This window comes from Cebus imitator, unplaced genomic scaffold (genome assembly GCF_001604975.1).
Source record: "Cebus imitator isolate Cc_AM_T3 unplaced genomic scaffold, Cebus_imitator-1.0 Scaffold235, whole genome shotgun sequence".
Classification (NCBI taxonomy): domain Eukaryota; kingdom Metazoa; phylum Chordata; class Mammalia; order Primates; family Cebidae; genus Cebus; species Cebus imitator.
Window position 1 is genome coordinate 441,280 of NW_016107550.1, and position 17,601 is coordinate 458,880.

Genomic DNA, 17,601 nt, shown 5'->3' on the forward strand with positions numbered 1-17,601 from the left:
ATATATATATATATATATATACACACACACACACACACACACACACACACATATGAAATATATATATTCCTTTAAAAAAAAGCTTTCTCAGATCCAAAGGAGTGTCCATGACTGCTAATTTAAGAAACATTGGCTAAATAAGCTTGTTTTACTCTATGAAAATCTTTCAGTTATGAATTCTCACCACAAAAGCAGCTTTGTCTTGTCACAAGCAAAAGACAAACAAAATAAGAAACTCCACTTTCAAAAAATCAAAGTGAAAAAATAATTTCATATTCACACAGAACTTTAGACCTTAAGAATATAGCTGGATTTGGATTCCTAGTGTTCTATGGTATTGGGTTGCCGGATTTAGCAAAAAAGATACAAGACACCAAAATTTTATTTTCAGATAAATAATTATTTTGTAAGTTTTGGGATAACTTATACTATAAATTAATTGCTATTTATCCAAAATTCAAATTTAACTGAGTGTCCTGTATTTCATCTGGTAATCCTACAACAGTCTTCCGTTTGAGGAATAATGATATAAATCGACAGTGACATCAAGAAATTCTAGGTCAGATGAGGTGGCTCATGCCTGTAATCTCAACACTTTAAGAGGCCAAAGAGGGAAGATCGCTTGAGGCCAGGTTTGAGACCAGCCTGGGCAACATAGTGAAACCTTGTCTGTAGCTTTTTTTTTAAAAAAAGGACATTCTGCGGCTGGGCACAGCGGCTCATGCCTGCAATTCCAGCACTTCGGGAGGCCGAGGTGGGTGGATCACCTGAGGTCAGGAGTTCGAGACCAGGCTGACCAACATGGAGAAACCCTGTCTCTACTAAAAAATACAAAAAATTAGCTGGGCGTGGTGGCACATGCTTGTAATCCCAGCTACTCAGGAGGCTGAGGCAGGAGAATTGCTTGAAACCGGGAGGTGGAGGTTGTGGTGAGCTGAGATCACACCATTGTACTCCAGCCTGGGCAACAAGAGTGAAACTCTGTCTCAAAAAATAAAATAAAATAAAAACAAATAGGGATATTCGAAAGCCAAGTACAAGAGGAAGGTTTAGACATACACTGGTCTGGATTATCTGAATCACTATTACTTTATAATAGGAGTTAGCAAACTGTGGCATGGGGACTAATTCCAGCCTAATGCTTATTAATGTACAACCTGTAAGCTAACAGTGGTTCCTATGTTTTTATTTTATTTTTATTATTATTTTTTGAGACGAAGTTTCGCTCTTGTTGCCCAGGCTGGAGTGCAATGGCATGATCTCAGTTCACTGCAACCCCCACCTCCCAGGTTCAAGCGATTCTCCTGCCACAGTCTCCCGAGTATCTGGGATTACAGGCTTGTGCCACCGTGCCCAGCTAATTTTGTATTTATAGCAGAGGTGGGGTTTCTCCATGTTGGACAGGCTGGACTCGGACTCTCAGCCTCAGGTGCTCTGCCTGCCTCAGTCTCCCAAAGTGCTGGGATTACAGGCATGAGCTACCACGCCTGGCCAAGAATACAGTCTCCTTGAATCCTTTACTGTCTATAGCTGCTTTCTGCTAATAACAGCAGAGTTGAATAGTTGCTATAGAGACCATATGGCATACAACGCCCACAGAGTTTACTATCTGGCCCTGTACAGAAAAGTATGCTAGCCCCAGGTCTACAGATGAGTGGTCTTAAATTAATTTCTTGCCTGGACAAAATAAGCATGTACTGCAAAAGTAAATTGTTGCTTCTTCAACCTTAAAATTGAATTTATTTTCAAGGATTCCACATCTATAATTGTGGCAAAGTTATTATCAACAAATATGGATGGTCATACAAAACACAGTTGCCAACTATTGGCATTGGTGAAAATTTCTATGAAGTCTAGTACCACACCTTGCACAGAGTAGATATTAAGGGAATATCTCTTGAATTAATTGTTTTCAACAAGTAGCTGCTTGTTCTTACAGTAATCTTGTCACACAAATAAACTGTGATTATAACCAGGCATTCTAAGAAATAGGGTAAAGGACCCATATTTAATAGTCCATAGACACTAAAACCCTTACATATGGAACTATATTACATTATTAAATAGCTGGCTGTAATATCCTAGGCCATAGTGTTCAAGGCTGCCTCTGGAAAAACCCATGCTGTATATATTCCTATTCCTGTCATTAAGTTCTACCATCAACACTGAAGAGATGAAAGGTACAATAATTTAATTGCATTCAGTTTACTAACGGAATCACCTCTCTGTGAAATCAGTTTTTATTAACGGAAGCTAAGATTGCTGACATCAAACCAAATGCAGTTCCTCCTTCTGCAGTGTACCATTTTGCTTCGTAATGACAACCAAAAGCCCCACACATAGGTTTAATGAGTTTGAATCATTCACTGTTAACATCACTTAAAATAATCCCCAATTTGGTGGCCAGATTTTATACTTCCTTTAAGAGAGAAGTGATCTAGTTTCACAATGCATTGCTAATCAGAGGCCAATGACGTTAAAAGACAACTTGTAAAATAAAGACACTGAAACAGAGAGGATCTGCTCCTGCTACGGGCTCCAAAGCCTATGCATTTCCGTTCACTCACTCGGGGGCCTGTCACTTCCCTATTTCACTGTGACTAGTCCCGTGCTCTGAGAACTCTGGCCAAAGAACTAAACACGCAACTTCAAGGAAATACAAATAGACCCTGCACCTAAAAGCTCTTATTTACATTCTCCATTTTGCATCGGGGCGAAGAAAACACACAACCGTGTCTAACAAGTATGAATAGTGACAGCCATGGTTTCACTCGTAGCACCCCCACGACAACCTGTGAGATCGGCGGGCGGGGCTGAGTACCTCGCCTCCTGGACTAAACGCCCGGCCTCTAGATTCCTTCCCGACCCCGTACGCCCCTCGTTAAGTCTAGAAGCCTGACTCTCAGGGAGGGGCAGGCGCTCGGTTTACACCTAGCGACTCCTGACACTGCAGGAGGCCAAGCGGGGCAGCTTCGCTGCACAGGAGACGGCTGTCCCGGGACGGCTGAGCGGCGGAGAGCGCGAAGCGAAGGGGCCAGTCCCGGGGACGAAGGAGCCCCCAGAGGCAAGAGCTCACCGGGGGCGGGAGCCGCCCGGGTCACCAGCTCCTCCGGCCGGCCCTGGTGCCCAGAGGGCGAGCCGCATGCGGTCCCAGCTTGGCCGCGAGCGCCGGTCTGAGACAGAGGCTGAAAGCCCCCAGCGGCTGCGGCAGGGGGCCCGGCACCTACGTGGTCCGCGTTGCTGTTGGCGCTGTGGAAACACACAGCACTGAAGGTGTAGCCCGAAATGGACGCCGCCATGATGGAAATCTTCAGCTCCCCCATCATGCCCCGCGGAGGGCACACGGGCTTCCGGCCGACCCGACCCCTCGGCATCATGGGAAATGGAGTCTGCAGCTGGCAGCCGCTGAGAGCCCTGAGCGCCCCCTAGTCCTGAGGGCTGAAGAACGGCGGTTTTCGCGAGCGGAAGGACCCAGGCACTGTATCCTCCACAGGGGTGTCGCTCCTTACACGCCTCAGACAGCGGTTGATCGTTCCCTAAACAGTTCTTTCCCTTTGCAAATGAAACTCTTAGTACTAAAAGCCAACATTCAGGCCCGGCGCGGTGGCTCACGCCTGTAATCCCAGTACTTTGGGAGGCCGAGGAGGGCGGATCACGAGGTCAGGAGATAGAGATCCTGGCTAACAAGGTGAAACCCCGTCTCTACCAAAAATACAAAAAATTAGCCCAGCGTGGCGGTACGCGCCTGTAGTTCCAGCTACTCGGGAGGCTGAGGCAGTAGAATTGCTTGAACCTGGGAGGTGGAGGTTGCAATGAGCCGAGATCGCACCACTGCACTCCAGCCTGGGTGACAGAGCCAGGTTCCATCTCAAAAAAAAAAAAGCAAACAGGCTCACGCCTGTACCCAGCACTTTAGGAGGCCAAGGCAGGAGTTCAAGACCAGCCTGGCCAACATGGTGAGACCCTCCCCCCAACCCATGTTGGAAGCCCTGCTCTTGCTCTTGGGAAGGGGACCTCCTGTGAGGGGCTCAGACCTCCCAGGGAACTTCCCTGTGTCCAGCCCAGAGCAACTCCCTCCAAAGGTGACCTTAGGTGTGTGGCTCAGGGCAGGTGCGTCCTGCTGAATGAGAGGCCGATTGCTCGGGCAGCAAGGTTTTCCTTGTGAAAGGACGGCTTTCTGCTTCACCTAACTGTACTTGTGAGTACCTGCCCAGTCCACGTGGCCACAGCCAGGGAGACTGAGTCAGCACCGAAGGCCATCCTGGAGCTGTATTTAACTTGTGAAATGGTACAGGCAAAGGAAGGTGGTGAGGTCCTGGGGAAGGAGCCTCAGGAGGCTGAGGCATGAGACTTGCTTGAACCCAGGAGGCAGAGGTTGCCATGTGCCAAGATTGTGCCACTGCACTCTGGCCCTGTCTCAAAAAAAAAGCCAACATTTACTGCACTCAAGGATGAAAGGAGGGAGATAATTTGGGCAAACAAACAGTTTGGTATAGTAGTGACATAATGTGGTAACAGATAACACGACTGCTCTGGTTGCAGAGTTTGGTGGTTCAAGGCACCATCATCTCTCTCTGTCAGATTTTTGTAACCTCTAAGTCAGGGAGTTTGAACTGGTGGCAGTTTTGGCCCCCAAAAGGCATGTGGCGATATTTGGAAACATCATCAGATATCATAATTTGGAGTCAGGTGCCACTGGCATCTGGTGGGTGGGTAGAGGCCAGCGAAATGGCTAAACATCTTACAGCACACAGGGACAGGCCCACAACGAAGAAGGATCCGTGGTGACAAGAGTGAGAAATCTCGTGTTCCTGCTTCAGCTTTTAATCCCCTCCTTGCCAAATCTAAGCTCCACACAGCAAAACGGTCCACATTTAAATGTAAAAATTAAACCATGTTGTTTCTTGGCCAAACACCAAGTCTTGCCAAGACCTGGCCCCTTTTACTTGCCTGATTTCAGTATCTGCTACTGCCCCCTTTGTTTACTGAGGTTTAACTACATTAGTCTTTTTTCTGCTTCCTGGACACCCCTAGCTCATTCTACCTCAGGGCCTTTGCGCTTGCTGTTTTCTTTGCCTGGGATGCTCTTCTCCCAGGCAATGGCATGGTTTACTATTTCTGCCCTAGATGCTTTGATGTGCTACCCAGACCTCCTGTCAGCCTTGCAGGATTGATTGATTCCTGCAGGTCTGCTCTCTCCTGTAATTATCCCTAGTGTAGAGAGCTTCATGGCCTAAGGCCACTCCTCCCTTCCTGGGCATCCAGCATTGAATGCCTGTTCAAGGTAGAGGAATAAATAGGAGGGTTAGGAGGGATTTGCAGAAGTTCTGTTATAGTGGTACCTCAGTGCAGCTACTTCATTCATCCAATCCTGCTTCTTTTTCTTCCCCAACAGATCATGATCCTCAAAATACTTCCTAATCAACTTCCTCCCTGTTCATCTCAGTCTCAGACTTTGCTCCCTAGGAACAAAACCTATGAGAACCTCTTTTAGGTTTTCCCTCAGGGGAAGTCCTCAGTGCTGCCGCCCCCTCAGGGAGTCCTTTCCTGGTACCCTATCAAGGACTGCAGCCTTCACTCCATGTTCTCAATATGACTTCCCTGTTGTACTTTTCCCTTTACCACTTATCATCTAGCAGCATCTCTATGTTATTCATATTCTGTTACTCATGTTCTGAACTTCATGAAGACAGGGATTCTTCTTTTTTTTATTTTTATTTTTAGATGTGGGGTCTTGGTCCACCAATAGCTCACTGCAGTCTCAAACTCCTGGACTCTAGTGATCGTCCTCCTCAGCCTCCTGAGTAGCTGGGATTATAAACGTGAGACACCAGGCCGGGCGCGGTGGCTCACACTTGTAATCCCAACATTTTAGGAGGCTGAGGCAGGCGGATCACCAGATCAGGAGATTGAGACCATCCTGGCCAACATGGTGAAACCCCATCTCTACTAAAAATACAAAAAAAAAATTAGACAGGTGTGGTGGTGTGTGCCTGTAGTCCCAGCTACTCGGGAGCCTGAGGCAGGAGAATTGCTTGAAACTGGAAAACGGAAGTTGCAGTGAGCTGGGATCACGCCACTGTACTCCAGCCTGGCGATAGAGCGAGACTCTGTCTCAAAAAAATAAAATAAAATAAAATAAAATAAATGTGAGACACCACATCTGGCAAAGACAGGGATTCCTGCTTATTTACTGTTGCATCTTCATCACCTAGAATAATGGCTGGCATGTAAATATTGCCCAATATATGACTGTTGAATGAATAGTGCATGAAAAAGTGGGAGGGTCCCAGGGAAGATAATTGTGTTTGATCAGCAGCATGCTAGAGGGGGATGGAGACAGAAGCAGCTGATAAAAGGTGTAGGCTTGCTAATAAGGAGGTGCCTAGGTTTGCTCACTGAAGAAACAATTTGGGATGTAGGAGATGAGAGAGGAAGGAGACGCAGATGAACTGGGCAAATTTAGGGGGTAAAGGAGAAAGAGAATGAGAAGACGAGATGAGTGGTTGCAGTGAGATTCTGGACTTTGGGCACAGAGAGAGGAAGACAAAGAATTTTTAGGCTCTGACCAGGCTTGGTGGCTCACACCTGTAAGCCCAGCAATTTGGGAGGTCGAGGCAGGTGGATTGCTTGAGCCCAGGAGTTTGAGATCAGCCTGGGCAACATAGTGAGAACACCAGCTCTACAAAAAACATTTAAAAAGTTAGCTGGGCATGGTGGTGGGTGCCTGTAACCCCAGCTACTTGGGAGGCTGAGGTGGAAAGATTGCTTGAGCCCAGGAGGTCGAGGCTGCAGTGAGTTAACTGATCATGCCACTGGGCTGGGCACAGTGGCTCATGCCTGTAATCCCAGCACTTTGGGAGGCAGAGGCAGGCGGATCATTTGAGATCAGGAGTTCAAGACCAGCCTGCCAACATGGTGAAATCCCGTCTCTACTAAAAATACAAAAAAAAATGAATTGAGTGTGGTGGCAGGCGCCTATAATCCCAGCTACACTGGAGCTGAGGTAGGATAATTGCTTGAACTCAGGAGGCGGAGGTTGCAGCGAGCTGAGATCATGCCATTGCACTCCAGCCTGGGCGACAGAGTGAGACCCTGTCTCAAACAAACAAACAAAAGAAAATCTTCAGCAAAACACCTATAGTGATACAGCATACTCATGTAGTGATTATGCTTGAAAACTTTATGGTAGATTGCTTGGGTGCCAATCTCAGCTCCAGAATTTACTGTAACCTTGAGCAACTTCTATGTGCCCTAGTTAGCTCATCTGTAAAATGAGGCTAATACTCTTATCTACCTCCTGTGGCTATCTTTAGGAGTAACTGAAATAATACATTGGATGCACTGAACACAGTTCTTGGCACACAGTGACAGTTGTATGATTGCTAGCCATCATTTCTATTATCATGAATTAGTTTAAAAGATAAGAGATCTAGGCCAGGTGCAGTGGCTCATGCCTGTAATCCCAGCACTTTGGGAGGTCAAGGTGGGTGGTTCACCTGAGGTCAGGAGTTCGAGATCAGCCTGACCAATACGGACAAACCCTGGCTCTACTAAAAATAGAAAATTAGCTGGGTGTGGTGGAGCATGCCTGTAATCCCAGCTACTCAGGAGACTGAGGCAGGAGAATTGCTTGAACCGAGGAGGCAGAGGTTGCCGTGAGCCAAGATTGCGCCATTGCACTCCAGCCTGGGCAACAAGGGTGAATGAAACTCCATCTCTGAAAAAAAAAAAAGAAAAAAGAAAAAGAGCAGGAGGTGGGCTGGGCATAGTGGCTCATGCTTGTAATCCCAGCACTTTGGGAGGCCAAGGCAGGAGGACTGCTTGAGTTCAGGAGCTTGAGACCAGTTTGGGCAATGTTGTGAAACCCTGTCTCTACAAAAAATTAGCTGAGCACGGTGGCACAGGCCTGTGATTCCAGCTATTTGGGAGCCTGAGTTGGAAGGATCACTCCAGTCTGGGAAATTGAGGCTGCAGTGAGTTATGATTGCACCACTGTACTCCAGCCTGGATGACAGAGCAAAAAAAGCCGGAGGTGGTGGGAAAGCAAGGAGGGGTTTTCAAGTGGGATGTGCTCAGAGGTGTTGATTGCTGTGGAAAGTCAAGAAGGAGGGTAAAAGCCTGGAATGTGACCCTTGGTTTGCCAACTGAGAATTGTCTTGAGAACTCTTTGAAGCACAATTTCTGAGGTGTTGCAGTAATGGGGTGCCAGGCTGCAGGGAAGGGAAGAGGGAGGAGACAGGCAGCCACCTGACTGCAGACTCCCTCTGTCTCAGGTAATGGGCACTCAGTGAAGGGACTGTGTTTTTTTTTTTTTTTTTTTTTTTTTTTTTTTTTTTGAGATGGAGTCTTACTCTGTTGCCAAGGCTGGAGTGAAGTGGCATGATCTTGGCTCACTGCAACCTCCTCCTCCCGGGTCCTGGTTCAAGCAATTCTCCTACCTCAGCCTCCTAAGTAGCTAGGATTACAAGCATGAGCCACCATGCCCAGTTAATTTTTGTATTTTTTAGTAGAGATGGGGTTTCACCACGTTGGCCAGTCTGGTCTTGAACTCCTGACCTCGTGATCTGCCCGCCTTAGCCTCCCAAAGTGCTGGGATTACAGGCGTGAGCCACTGCGCCCGGCCAGGGACTGTGATTCTTGGCACATACTTGGTTCTCCCTAGTGATGGGCGGCTCTGCTCAGAATGAGCTTCTGTACCCTCAACCAAAAATCCTGTTGCCCTGGGTGATCAGAGGTGGTACCCACAGCCTTCAGGACTAAACAGCCACAATAATCCTGCCTGGAGCCAGAGAATGAACTCTATATAAACCGTGGGGTTTTCTGGGGCTCCAAACCAACAACTGTTTATAGCTTTTATCATACAGCAAAAATATCTTAAGTATTGGCAAGACACCAGGTTGAAGGCAGGCTTATCTTTCATGAGTGCTTCTTAATTAGAACCTAAAACTCTTTTTTTTTTTTTTTTTTTTTGAGATGGAATTTTGGTCTTGTCACCCAGGCTAAAGTTCAGTAGCACAGTATTGGCTTTCTTCAACCTCCGCCTCCCGGGTTCAAGCGATTCTCATACCTCAGCCTCCAGGAGTAGCTGGGATTATAGGTGCGAGCCACCAAACCCGACTATTTTTGTATTTTTAGTAGAGATGGGGTTTCACCATGTTGGCCAGGCTGGTCTCGAATTCCTGACCTCAACTGATCTGCCCACCTGGGCCTCCCAAAGTGCTGAGATTCAGGCATGAGCCACCACACCTGGCCTAGAACCTAAAACTTTAAAGGCTCACTGACCCCCACTCAAGCTTGCTTTATCTAGCATTTGGAACCTAGAAAAGATCAAAGCAACCACTCGTCCAGGGCAGCACTAATTGGCAGTGGCATCCAGTGGTTTTATTGCTCTGTAATAAGGTTACTTACTGTCTTTCTTGAACTTATTTATTTATTTTAGACAAAGTCTCACTCAGTGCCCAGGCTGGAGTGCAGTGGTGCAGTCTTGGCTCACTGCAACCTTCGCCCCTCTGGTTCAAGCAATTCTCATGCCTCAACCTCCTGAGTAGCTGGGATTACAGGTGACCACCACCATGCATGGCTAATTTTTGTCTTTTTAGTGGAGATAGGATTTTCATGTTGGCTAGGCTGGTCTCGAACTCCTGACCTCAAGTGATCTGCCTGCCTTGTCCTCCCAAAGGGCTGGGATTACAGGTGTGAGCCATGGCGCCAGATCTTTTCTTTAACCACTATGCACATGGCTTCCCATCTGTCTTTTACCTTATCCTGTCACTCTGCCTGAAGATCTCAGAACACCATGTATAGGAGATGCGCATCTGAGGATTTCTGATGCTGTTTATCTTTAGGGACTTGTTACTGGGCTTCTGTCTGCCACGACAACAGAAATGTGCCTAGTAAACAATTCCTTTTTGTTGGAAGGCAGTCTTGCCAGGGGCCTTTGAGGGCCTTGCCTAGTATATTAGCCCAACAGCATTTCTTTTCTTTTTTCTTTTATTGCTCTGTAATAACGTTACTTACTTTCTTTCTTGGATTTATTTATTTATTTATTTATTTATTTTAGACAAAGTCTTGCTCTTGCTTAGGTTGTAGTGCAGTGGCTGTGATCTTGGCTGACTGCAACCCCCGCCTCCTGGGTTCAAGCGAGTCTCCTGCCTCAGCCTCTCGATAGCTGGGATTACAGGCGCGAGCCACCACGCCCGTCTATTTTTTCTTTTTTTTTGGTACTTTTAGTAGAGACAGGGTTTCACTGTGTTAGCCTGGATGGTCTCGATCTCCTGACCTCTTGATCTACCTGCCTCAGCCTCCTAAAGTGCTGGGATTACAGGCGTGAGCCACCACGTCCGGCCTGGACCAGCAGTATTTCATAACTACTACAGAAAATACCCCAGACTTTTAGCCCATAAATCTCTTGTATAATTCTGCAGATCTACCAATGGCAGACCGAGAGGCAGATGCAATCTCCGGTTCGCGATTTGGGGAGTAGTCTTTGAAATAGTCACCGTCTAGCTCTGGCATGCTACAGGGAGGAAACGCGCAGAGCTTAAGACTTAGACAAGGCCAGGTGCCTGGGTCGAGGCAGAACTGAGGCTTTTCCAGGCGTCTTCTCGCTTAGCAGTCTTTCTTTTACATCACACTGATCCCCGTGTTCGGCGTATTATGGGGAGTCGCAGGGCATTCCTTTCCATGGACATAAATTCCCACGTCTACTGGTGACATCAAGTCACAAGAGGCCAGAGTGCAGTTTTCTTTTCTTTTTTTTTTCCAAGACGGACTTTCGCTCTTGCTGCCGAGGCTGGAGTGCAAGGGCGCAATCTCGGCTCACTGCAACCACCCCCTCAAGGGTTCAAGCGATTCTCCTGCTTCAGCCTCTCAAGTAGCTGGGATTACAGGCATGCACCACCACACCCGGCTAATTTTGTATTTTTAGTAGAGACAGGGTTTCTCCATGTTGGCCAGGCTGGTCTCGAACTCCTGACCTCAGATGATCCGCCTGCCTCGGACGCCCAAAGTGCTGGGATTACAAGAGTGAGCCACCACGCCCGGCTCGGAATGCAGTTTTCAAGTCAAGACTCCAGCCAGAAACGAAGTTGGCCTCTTCCGGAGGAGCCAAATAACTGGATGGACACTCCCACCTGCTTCGCAGACTGGCGCACACGGTGGAGAGGTGAGGGGCTTTCTGCGTTTGGGTAGAGTGGCGTCGGCTTTAAGTGTCCACGGTAGGGCAGTAACTCTAATGGTCCCTGGCAGTCCCCAAATATAGTCGCCCTTGGACCTTGACGAAGGGGGTGTCACCAACCCTGGGGGGAAAGCGCAAGGTCAGCGGCAGCGCCAGGAGCCGGCGACAGTGCGGAGGGAGTAGCGTCACCGGCCCAGCCCCGGAGCGGGCCCTGGAGCAGTCGAGAAGGCGGCCTCCTGCCGCCTAGAGGCGCCGGCCCGTTCGTGCGCTCTGCCTGTGCCTCGTCTCTATGGCGGCCCCAACGGCCGTCCAGGACGTGGAGCGGGATGAGCGCGGGCGCTGACGGCAGCGGTGGCCCTGCGGTGGCGGCGCGGTCGGGCGAGGGCAGTCCCGGGGAGGACGGTTTCGTTCCGTCGGCGCTGGGGACGCGCGAGCAGTGAGTGTGACGCAGGGCAGGGCAGGGTGAGCCGTGCTGCCCTGCCTGGGCCCCGAGAAGGGGACGGCGGGGTGGATACCCGGGGCACGGGGACCAGGAGACCCTCGGGGGCGTGACGCGAGCAGGGCCGCCTTGCGGGAGGCTCGGGGATTTGAAAGGGTGGAATACCTTGGGGTCACCATGCGCGGTTAACCGACATTTCAAGGGATTGGAGCCCAACGGGCTTGTGGGTGGGGGACAGGCTTTGAAGCTCTCGCGGAGGCCTTTTGGGAGTCTCGAACCCGAGGGCCAGGCTTGGGGGAAACGGGGAGAGGGCGAGGCTGGCGAATAGGGCTAGTCGGCGAGAGTGGGAGACCGAGGGAGAAGTGCCGGGCCTGGGAGTCGAAAAGGCTCAGGGCAGGAGGGAGCTGGAAGGGGTGGGAATAACGGATGATCCAAATGGGGAGCGAGGAGATAATGGGGCATCTTGGGGTGAGAGAAAGCGATCTGACCTAAAACAGACGCTCAGGATTATTAAATGAATTAATGGATGGATGAGTGGATGAATGACTGCAGAGAACAGTTAGGGAGAGGTAAGTTGTAGCGATGAGAAGGAGCAGGGATTCTAGAGAATCATTGTAGGAAAAGAGAAGGCAAATTAAAAGGAATCAGAGGGCCAGGCACGGTGGCTCACGCCTGTAATCCCAGCACTTTGGGAGGCCGAGGCAGGGGGATCACGAGGTGAGGAGATTGAGACCATTCTGACCAACAAGGTGAAACTCCGTCTCTACTAAAAATACAAAAATTAGCCAGGTGTGGTGGCGCACGCCTGGAACCCCAGCTACTCAGGAGGCTAAGGCAAGAGAATCGCTTGAACTCAGCTGGTGGAGGTTGCAGTGAGCCGATACTGTGGCGCTGCACACTCCGGCCTGGTGACAGAGCGAGACTCTGTCTCAAAAAAGAAAGAAAAGAAAAAGAAGAGAAGAGAAAAGGAAAGGATTCAGAGAAAATTTAAACAGAGGGCTAGAAGACTGGAATAGGCAGAGGCAGATAGCACAGGAAAGAGACTGTGTGCCTGCACGCTTGAGACCAGATGTACTTGTTTCATCAAATTTTGGACTTGGGTCAGGGACTTAGGGATACATGGACAAATGTCTCTGTATTTTTTTTAGGCTAAAACTTATTGTTGTGCATCAGATATTGTCCTAAATGCTTTAGATGTACAGTATAAACGTATTTTGCTTGCCCACGTATTAAATTCTTTTACCTCAAGGATGTTAAAAGATTTAACTATGTGTACTTATTAGTAACACTAGTGATGCTTTAAACCCCTGTCATAAATAGTTCTGTAATGTATTAGATACATACATTTAATTCATAATACAGTTTAATTCAAGAGTCTCACTTTGCATTTCATTATTTACATAGTTGGGATGCTGTCTATGAGAGAGAACTGCGAACTTTCCAAGAATATGGAGATACAGGTGAAATCTGGTGAGTTAGGAAAAGGATCAAGTTATAATCTAGAAGATTGTATGTATATGTGTGTGTTTAAAAAAATATGTGTAGCTGGGCGTGGTGGCTCACGCGTGTAATCCAAGCACTTTGGAGGCCAAGGCAGGTGGATCACCTGAGGTCGGGAGTTAAAGACCAGCCTGACCAACACGGTGAAACCCCGTCTTAAAAAAAAAAAAAAATGTATATTCACTAGGGGAGGGACAGTGGGGAGTGGGGAATTGGGGAGGGATACCATGGGGAGAAATGCCAGATATAGGTGATGGGGAGGAAGGCAGCAAACCACACTGCCATGTGTGTACCTATGCAACAATCTTGCATGTTCTTCACATGTACCCCAAAACCTAAAATGCTATTAAAAAAAAGTGTATATTCAAGTGCTTATACCCAAAGAAAGACAGCCTAAAAATCCTGGGAACCCTGGATTAAGTCTTGCTTTAGTGGGTAGATTTAAAGTCTGTCTCTTCTTTCTTTTATTTAAATTTTTTATTTTTTTTGCTGTTTTTAGAGAGGGTATCTTTCTGTCATCCAGGCTGGAGAACAGTGGCATGATCATCATAGCTCACTACAACCTGGATCTCCTAGGCCCAAGTGATCCTCTCGCTATAGCCCTCTTGGGTAGCTGGGACTATAGCTGCATGCCACCATGCCCAGCAAATTTTAAAAAATTTTTTGTAGAGACAGGGTCTCACTGTGTTGCCCAGGCTGGTCTTTGAACTCCTGGCCTCAAGCGATCCTCCCACCTTGGCCTTCCAAAGTGTTGGGAGAGTGGGTGTGAGCCCTCTTTTAATATCTCACATTTATTTATTTATTTATTTATTTATTTATTTATTTATTTATTTATTTATTTATTTTGAGACGGAGTTTCGCTCTTGTTACCCAGGCTGGAGTGCAATGGCACGATCTCGGCTCACCGCAACCTCCGCCTCCTGAGTTCAGGCAATTCTCCTGCCTCAACCTCCTGAGTAGCTGGGATTACAGACACGTGCCACCATGCCCAGCTAATTTTTTTGTAGTTTTAGTAGAGACGGGGTTTCACCATGTTGACCAGGATGGTCTCGATCTCTTGACCTCGTGATCCACCCTCCTCGGCCTCCCAAAGTGCTGGGATTACAGGCTTGAGCCACCGCGCCCGGCCCTATCTCACATTTATATTTGATGACAATATTTCATGCTATAGTTGTCCTTTTTCAATAAGCAATAAAATTTTGAACCACCAACATTTACAAGTATTAATGCTGATACAGAAAAACGTTAATCAGTAACATACTGACCTTGTCTATTCCTGGAGGTGGTTTCTCCTAAATTACAGTAGAGACAAAGCTTAAGCAGTCACAGATATTCTCACTTTCAAATAAGACTTTGAGCATGTGGGATAAATAGCTTAAATGGAATATAGTGGTGACCTTTGCTCTGTATCCCTCAATTATTTGACTGATGCTCTGTTTCTAACAGGTTTGGAGAAGAGAGTATGAATCGACTAATAAGGTGGATGCAGAAACGCAAGATTCCATTGGATGCTTCAGTGCTTGATATTGGAACTGGAAATGGTGTTTTCCTGGTTGAACTTGTTGGTACTTTTAGTATTTGTTTGTTAGAGACAAATTTTAAAATAAAAAATTTTAAAAGCCCAGCAATTGAGGGTATTAACTATCTAAATATGAAATAGTAAAGCTATTTACTTTGAGAAGTCACATAGTACAAAAGGGAGGCTACATGGATTGTGAGAGAGCACTAAATGAGAACCTGGGGGATCTAAGTCCTAGTCCTGATCCTTCTGGCTGTAGCCTGAACCTTGAGCAAGCTACTGAATTTTTCTAGGCTTCAGTTCTTTTCTAAGGAGTGTGACTAAGGTGATTGTGACTAAGGTGTGACACTAAGGTGTTGCTTTTGGTTTCTTGTAGCTCAAAACTCTGCACATCTGTTTATATAAAAAAAAGTTGACCTCTTGAAATTCCAGTAGGACCTACATATCTTATCTTGGGTGAGCATATGGTTGGAAAAGAGCATTTTTGTCCATGGAGTTGGGTTTTGGTACCCATTCCACTGTTATATGCCTGAACTGTGCTCTTCCTATACTGGGTGCAATGGAGGAATTATAAGACTTAGGCTTCATCCTAGATAGTTTTACAGTCTTAATTAGTACAGAAATAAACATAAGAGTTAAATTTGTTGAGTACCACATGCCAAGTGTCATGTTAAGCGTTTGCAACAAGAAAATTTGTACTTGAATTTTATTTTATTTTTTTTTTGAGATGGAGTCTTGCTCTGTCGCCCAGGCTGGAGTGCAATGGGGTGATCTCGGCTCACTGCAACCTCCACCTCTTGTGTTCAAGCGATTCTCCTGCCACAGCCTCCTGAGTAGCTGGGATTATAGGTGCCCGCCACCATGCCTGGCTAATTTTTTGTATTTTTCAGTAGAGACAGGGTTTCACCATGTTGGTCAGGCTGGTTTTGAACTCCTGACCTCAGGTGATCCATCCGCCTGGACCTCCCAAAGTGCTGGAATTACAGGCATGTGCCACCGTGCCCCATCCTGTACCTGAATTGTTTGCAGTACAATAGAGTATGGACTGACATATAGACAGTTGTGCTATCACTTGATGCATGCAGTAATATACCGAAAAGAGGATGATTAATTTTGGAATGGAGGGATAGGGAAACATTTTGGAGGAGTTAATATCCAAGTTGGGCAGAAATTTCAGAGACAGCATGGTGACCTAGTAGAGTGTAAAGAAGAAGAGGATTTCAACTGATGGAAGTATTTTCTAAAGGCATGAAGGCTGAAGCAGTATATTATGTTCTGGGCCTATGAATAACTTGATAAACTGAAATACAGAGCATATATGGAGATGGACAGAGATGAGGATTAAGTTAAAGGTAGGAACTATTTTATGCTTTGCCAGGCTTAAGAGCTTCGATTTTGCATTTAGGCTATGGAGAATTTAAAAATGTTTTTCGTAATGGAATACGGTTAGAAAAACTTGAAATAACCCTTTTTGAAACATTGAGATATAGCATATGTACATTGAAGTGCACAAACCAGAATGAATTGAATTATCAGAAAGTGAATACATCCACTTAATAATCGCTTGGTCAACATATAGAATATTACAGTACTCTAGAAATTCCCCTAGAACTCCCTAGCAATTACTATTCCCTCCTTCCTTTTTTTTTTTTTTTTTGAGGCAGAATCTTTCTTTGTCACCTGGGTAGGAGAACAGTGGTGTGATCGCGGCTCATTGCAGCCTCAACCTCTCAGACTCAAGTGATCCTCTCGCCTCATTTGTTGACCTCAAGGTCTCACTATGTTGCCCAGGCTGGCCTTCCTTCCTTTTTAAAAGTAACCACTATCTACCAATCATGAATCAAAGATGAGTTTTAAATCAGATTAATTTGCCTGTTTTTGAATGTATAAATGAAACTCATTAACTCCTGACTTCAAATCTGCCTGCCTTGGCCTCCCAGAGTGCTAGGATTATAGGTGTGAGCCACCTTGCCCAGCCAGTTTGTAGATTCCTTTAGATTTTATTCACATATAATTATGTATACTATGAATAGTGGCCATTTTGTTTTTTCTTTCCTAATCCTTTATAACTTTTCCTCTTAATTACGTTTTCTAGGACCTCCAGTAGAATGTTGAAAAGTAGTGATGATAGAAGGCATCCTTGTCTTTTTTTTCCCTTTTCAGAAAACGCTTTCAATATTTCAGTCTTAGGTGTCACGTTAGCTGTTTGTTTTGTAGATAACTTCTAACAGATTAAGGAAATTTCCTCCTATTCCTGCTTTGCTAAGAGTGGTGTTTGTGTATATGTGTATGTGTGTTTCTTTTTTTTGAGATGAAGTCTCACTCTGTCACCCAGGCTAGAGTGCAGTGATGCAGTCTTGGCTCACTGCAACGTCCGCCTCCCAGGTTCAAGCGATTCTCGTGCCTCAGCCTCCCCAGTAGCTGGGATTACAGGTGTGTGCCACCACATCCAGATAATTTTTTGTGTTTTTAGTAGAGATAGGATTTCGTTAGGTTACTCAGGCTGGTCTTGAACTTCTGAGCTCAGGTGATCTGCCCGCCTCGACCTCCCAAAGTGGTAGGATTACAGGCGTGAACCACCACACCTTGACGGTTTCTTTCTTTTTTTTTTAAAAAAATGTAGAGACAGAATCTCGCGCTGTTTCCCAGGCTGGAGTGCAGTGGTGCGATCCTAACTCCCTGCAGCCTTGAACACTTGGGCTCAAGCAGTTCTATTGCCTTGGCTTCCCAAGTAGGTGGGATTACAGGTATACAACACCACACCTGGCTGTGTGTGTGTGTTTCTTATGAACCTTGTTGTTTGTCAAATGTTTTTCCTGTTATCAAGATAATCAAGTGATTTTTCTCTTATAGTCTGTTAATGTTGATGAATTACATTAGGCCCATTTTCTATTTTTTTTTTTTTTTTTTTTTTTTTTTTTTTTGTTTGAGTCTTTGCTCTGTGGCCCAGGCTGGAGTGCAGTG

The 17,601-nt window shown here is 46.4% G+C and overlaps 2 protein-coding genes across 12 annotated transcripts in view; one reads left to right on the plus strand and one right to left on the minus strand.

The window, feature by feature from the left end:
* ABRAXAS2 (abraxas 2, BRISC complex subunit) overlaps window positions 1-3,338 on the minus strand; it is a 29,906-nt gene extending 26,568 nt beyond the window's left edge. For both annotated transcript variants that reach the window (XM_017497855.2, XM_017497854.2), the window contains exon 1: window positions 3,228-3,338. In XM_017497855.2, the coding sequence (XP_017353344.1) occupies window positions 3,228-3,326 (99 nt within the window). In that variant the 5' untranslated portion in view covers window positions 3,327-3,338. The remainder of the gene's footprint in view (window positions 1-3,227) is intronic.
* An 8,064-nt stretch (window positions 3,339-11,402) lies between these two features.
* EEF1AKMT2 (EEF1A lysine methyltransferase 2) overlaps window positions 11,403-17,601 on the plus strand; it is a 70,903-nt gene continuing 64,704 nt past the window's right edge. For 2 of the 10 annotated variants that reach the window (XR_001816261.2, XM_017497870.2), the window contains exons 1-3: window positions 11,428-11,615; window positions 13,023-13,088; window positions 14,565-14,683. Coding sequence is in view for 8 of the 10 variants with exons in the window: in XM_017497870.2 (XP_017353359.1) it covers window positions 11,506-11,615; window positions 13,023-13,088; window positions 14,565-14,683 (295 nt within the window). In the remaining 2 variants the exon portion in view is untranslated. Of the gene's footprint in view, window positions 11,616-13,022; window positions 13,089-14,564; window positions 14,684-17,601 lie in introns of all 10 variants that reach the window. The other 8 variants (XR_001816258.2, XM_017497865.2, XM_017497862.2 and 5 more) reach the window with 6 other exon arrangements.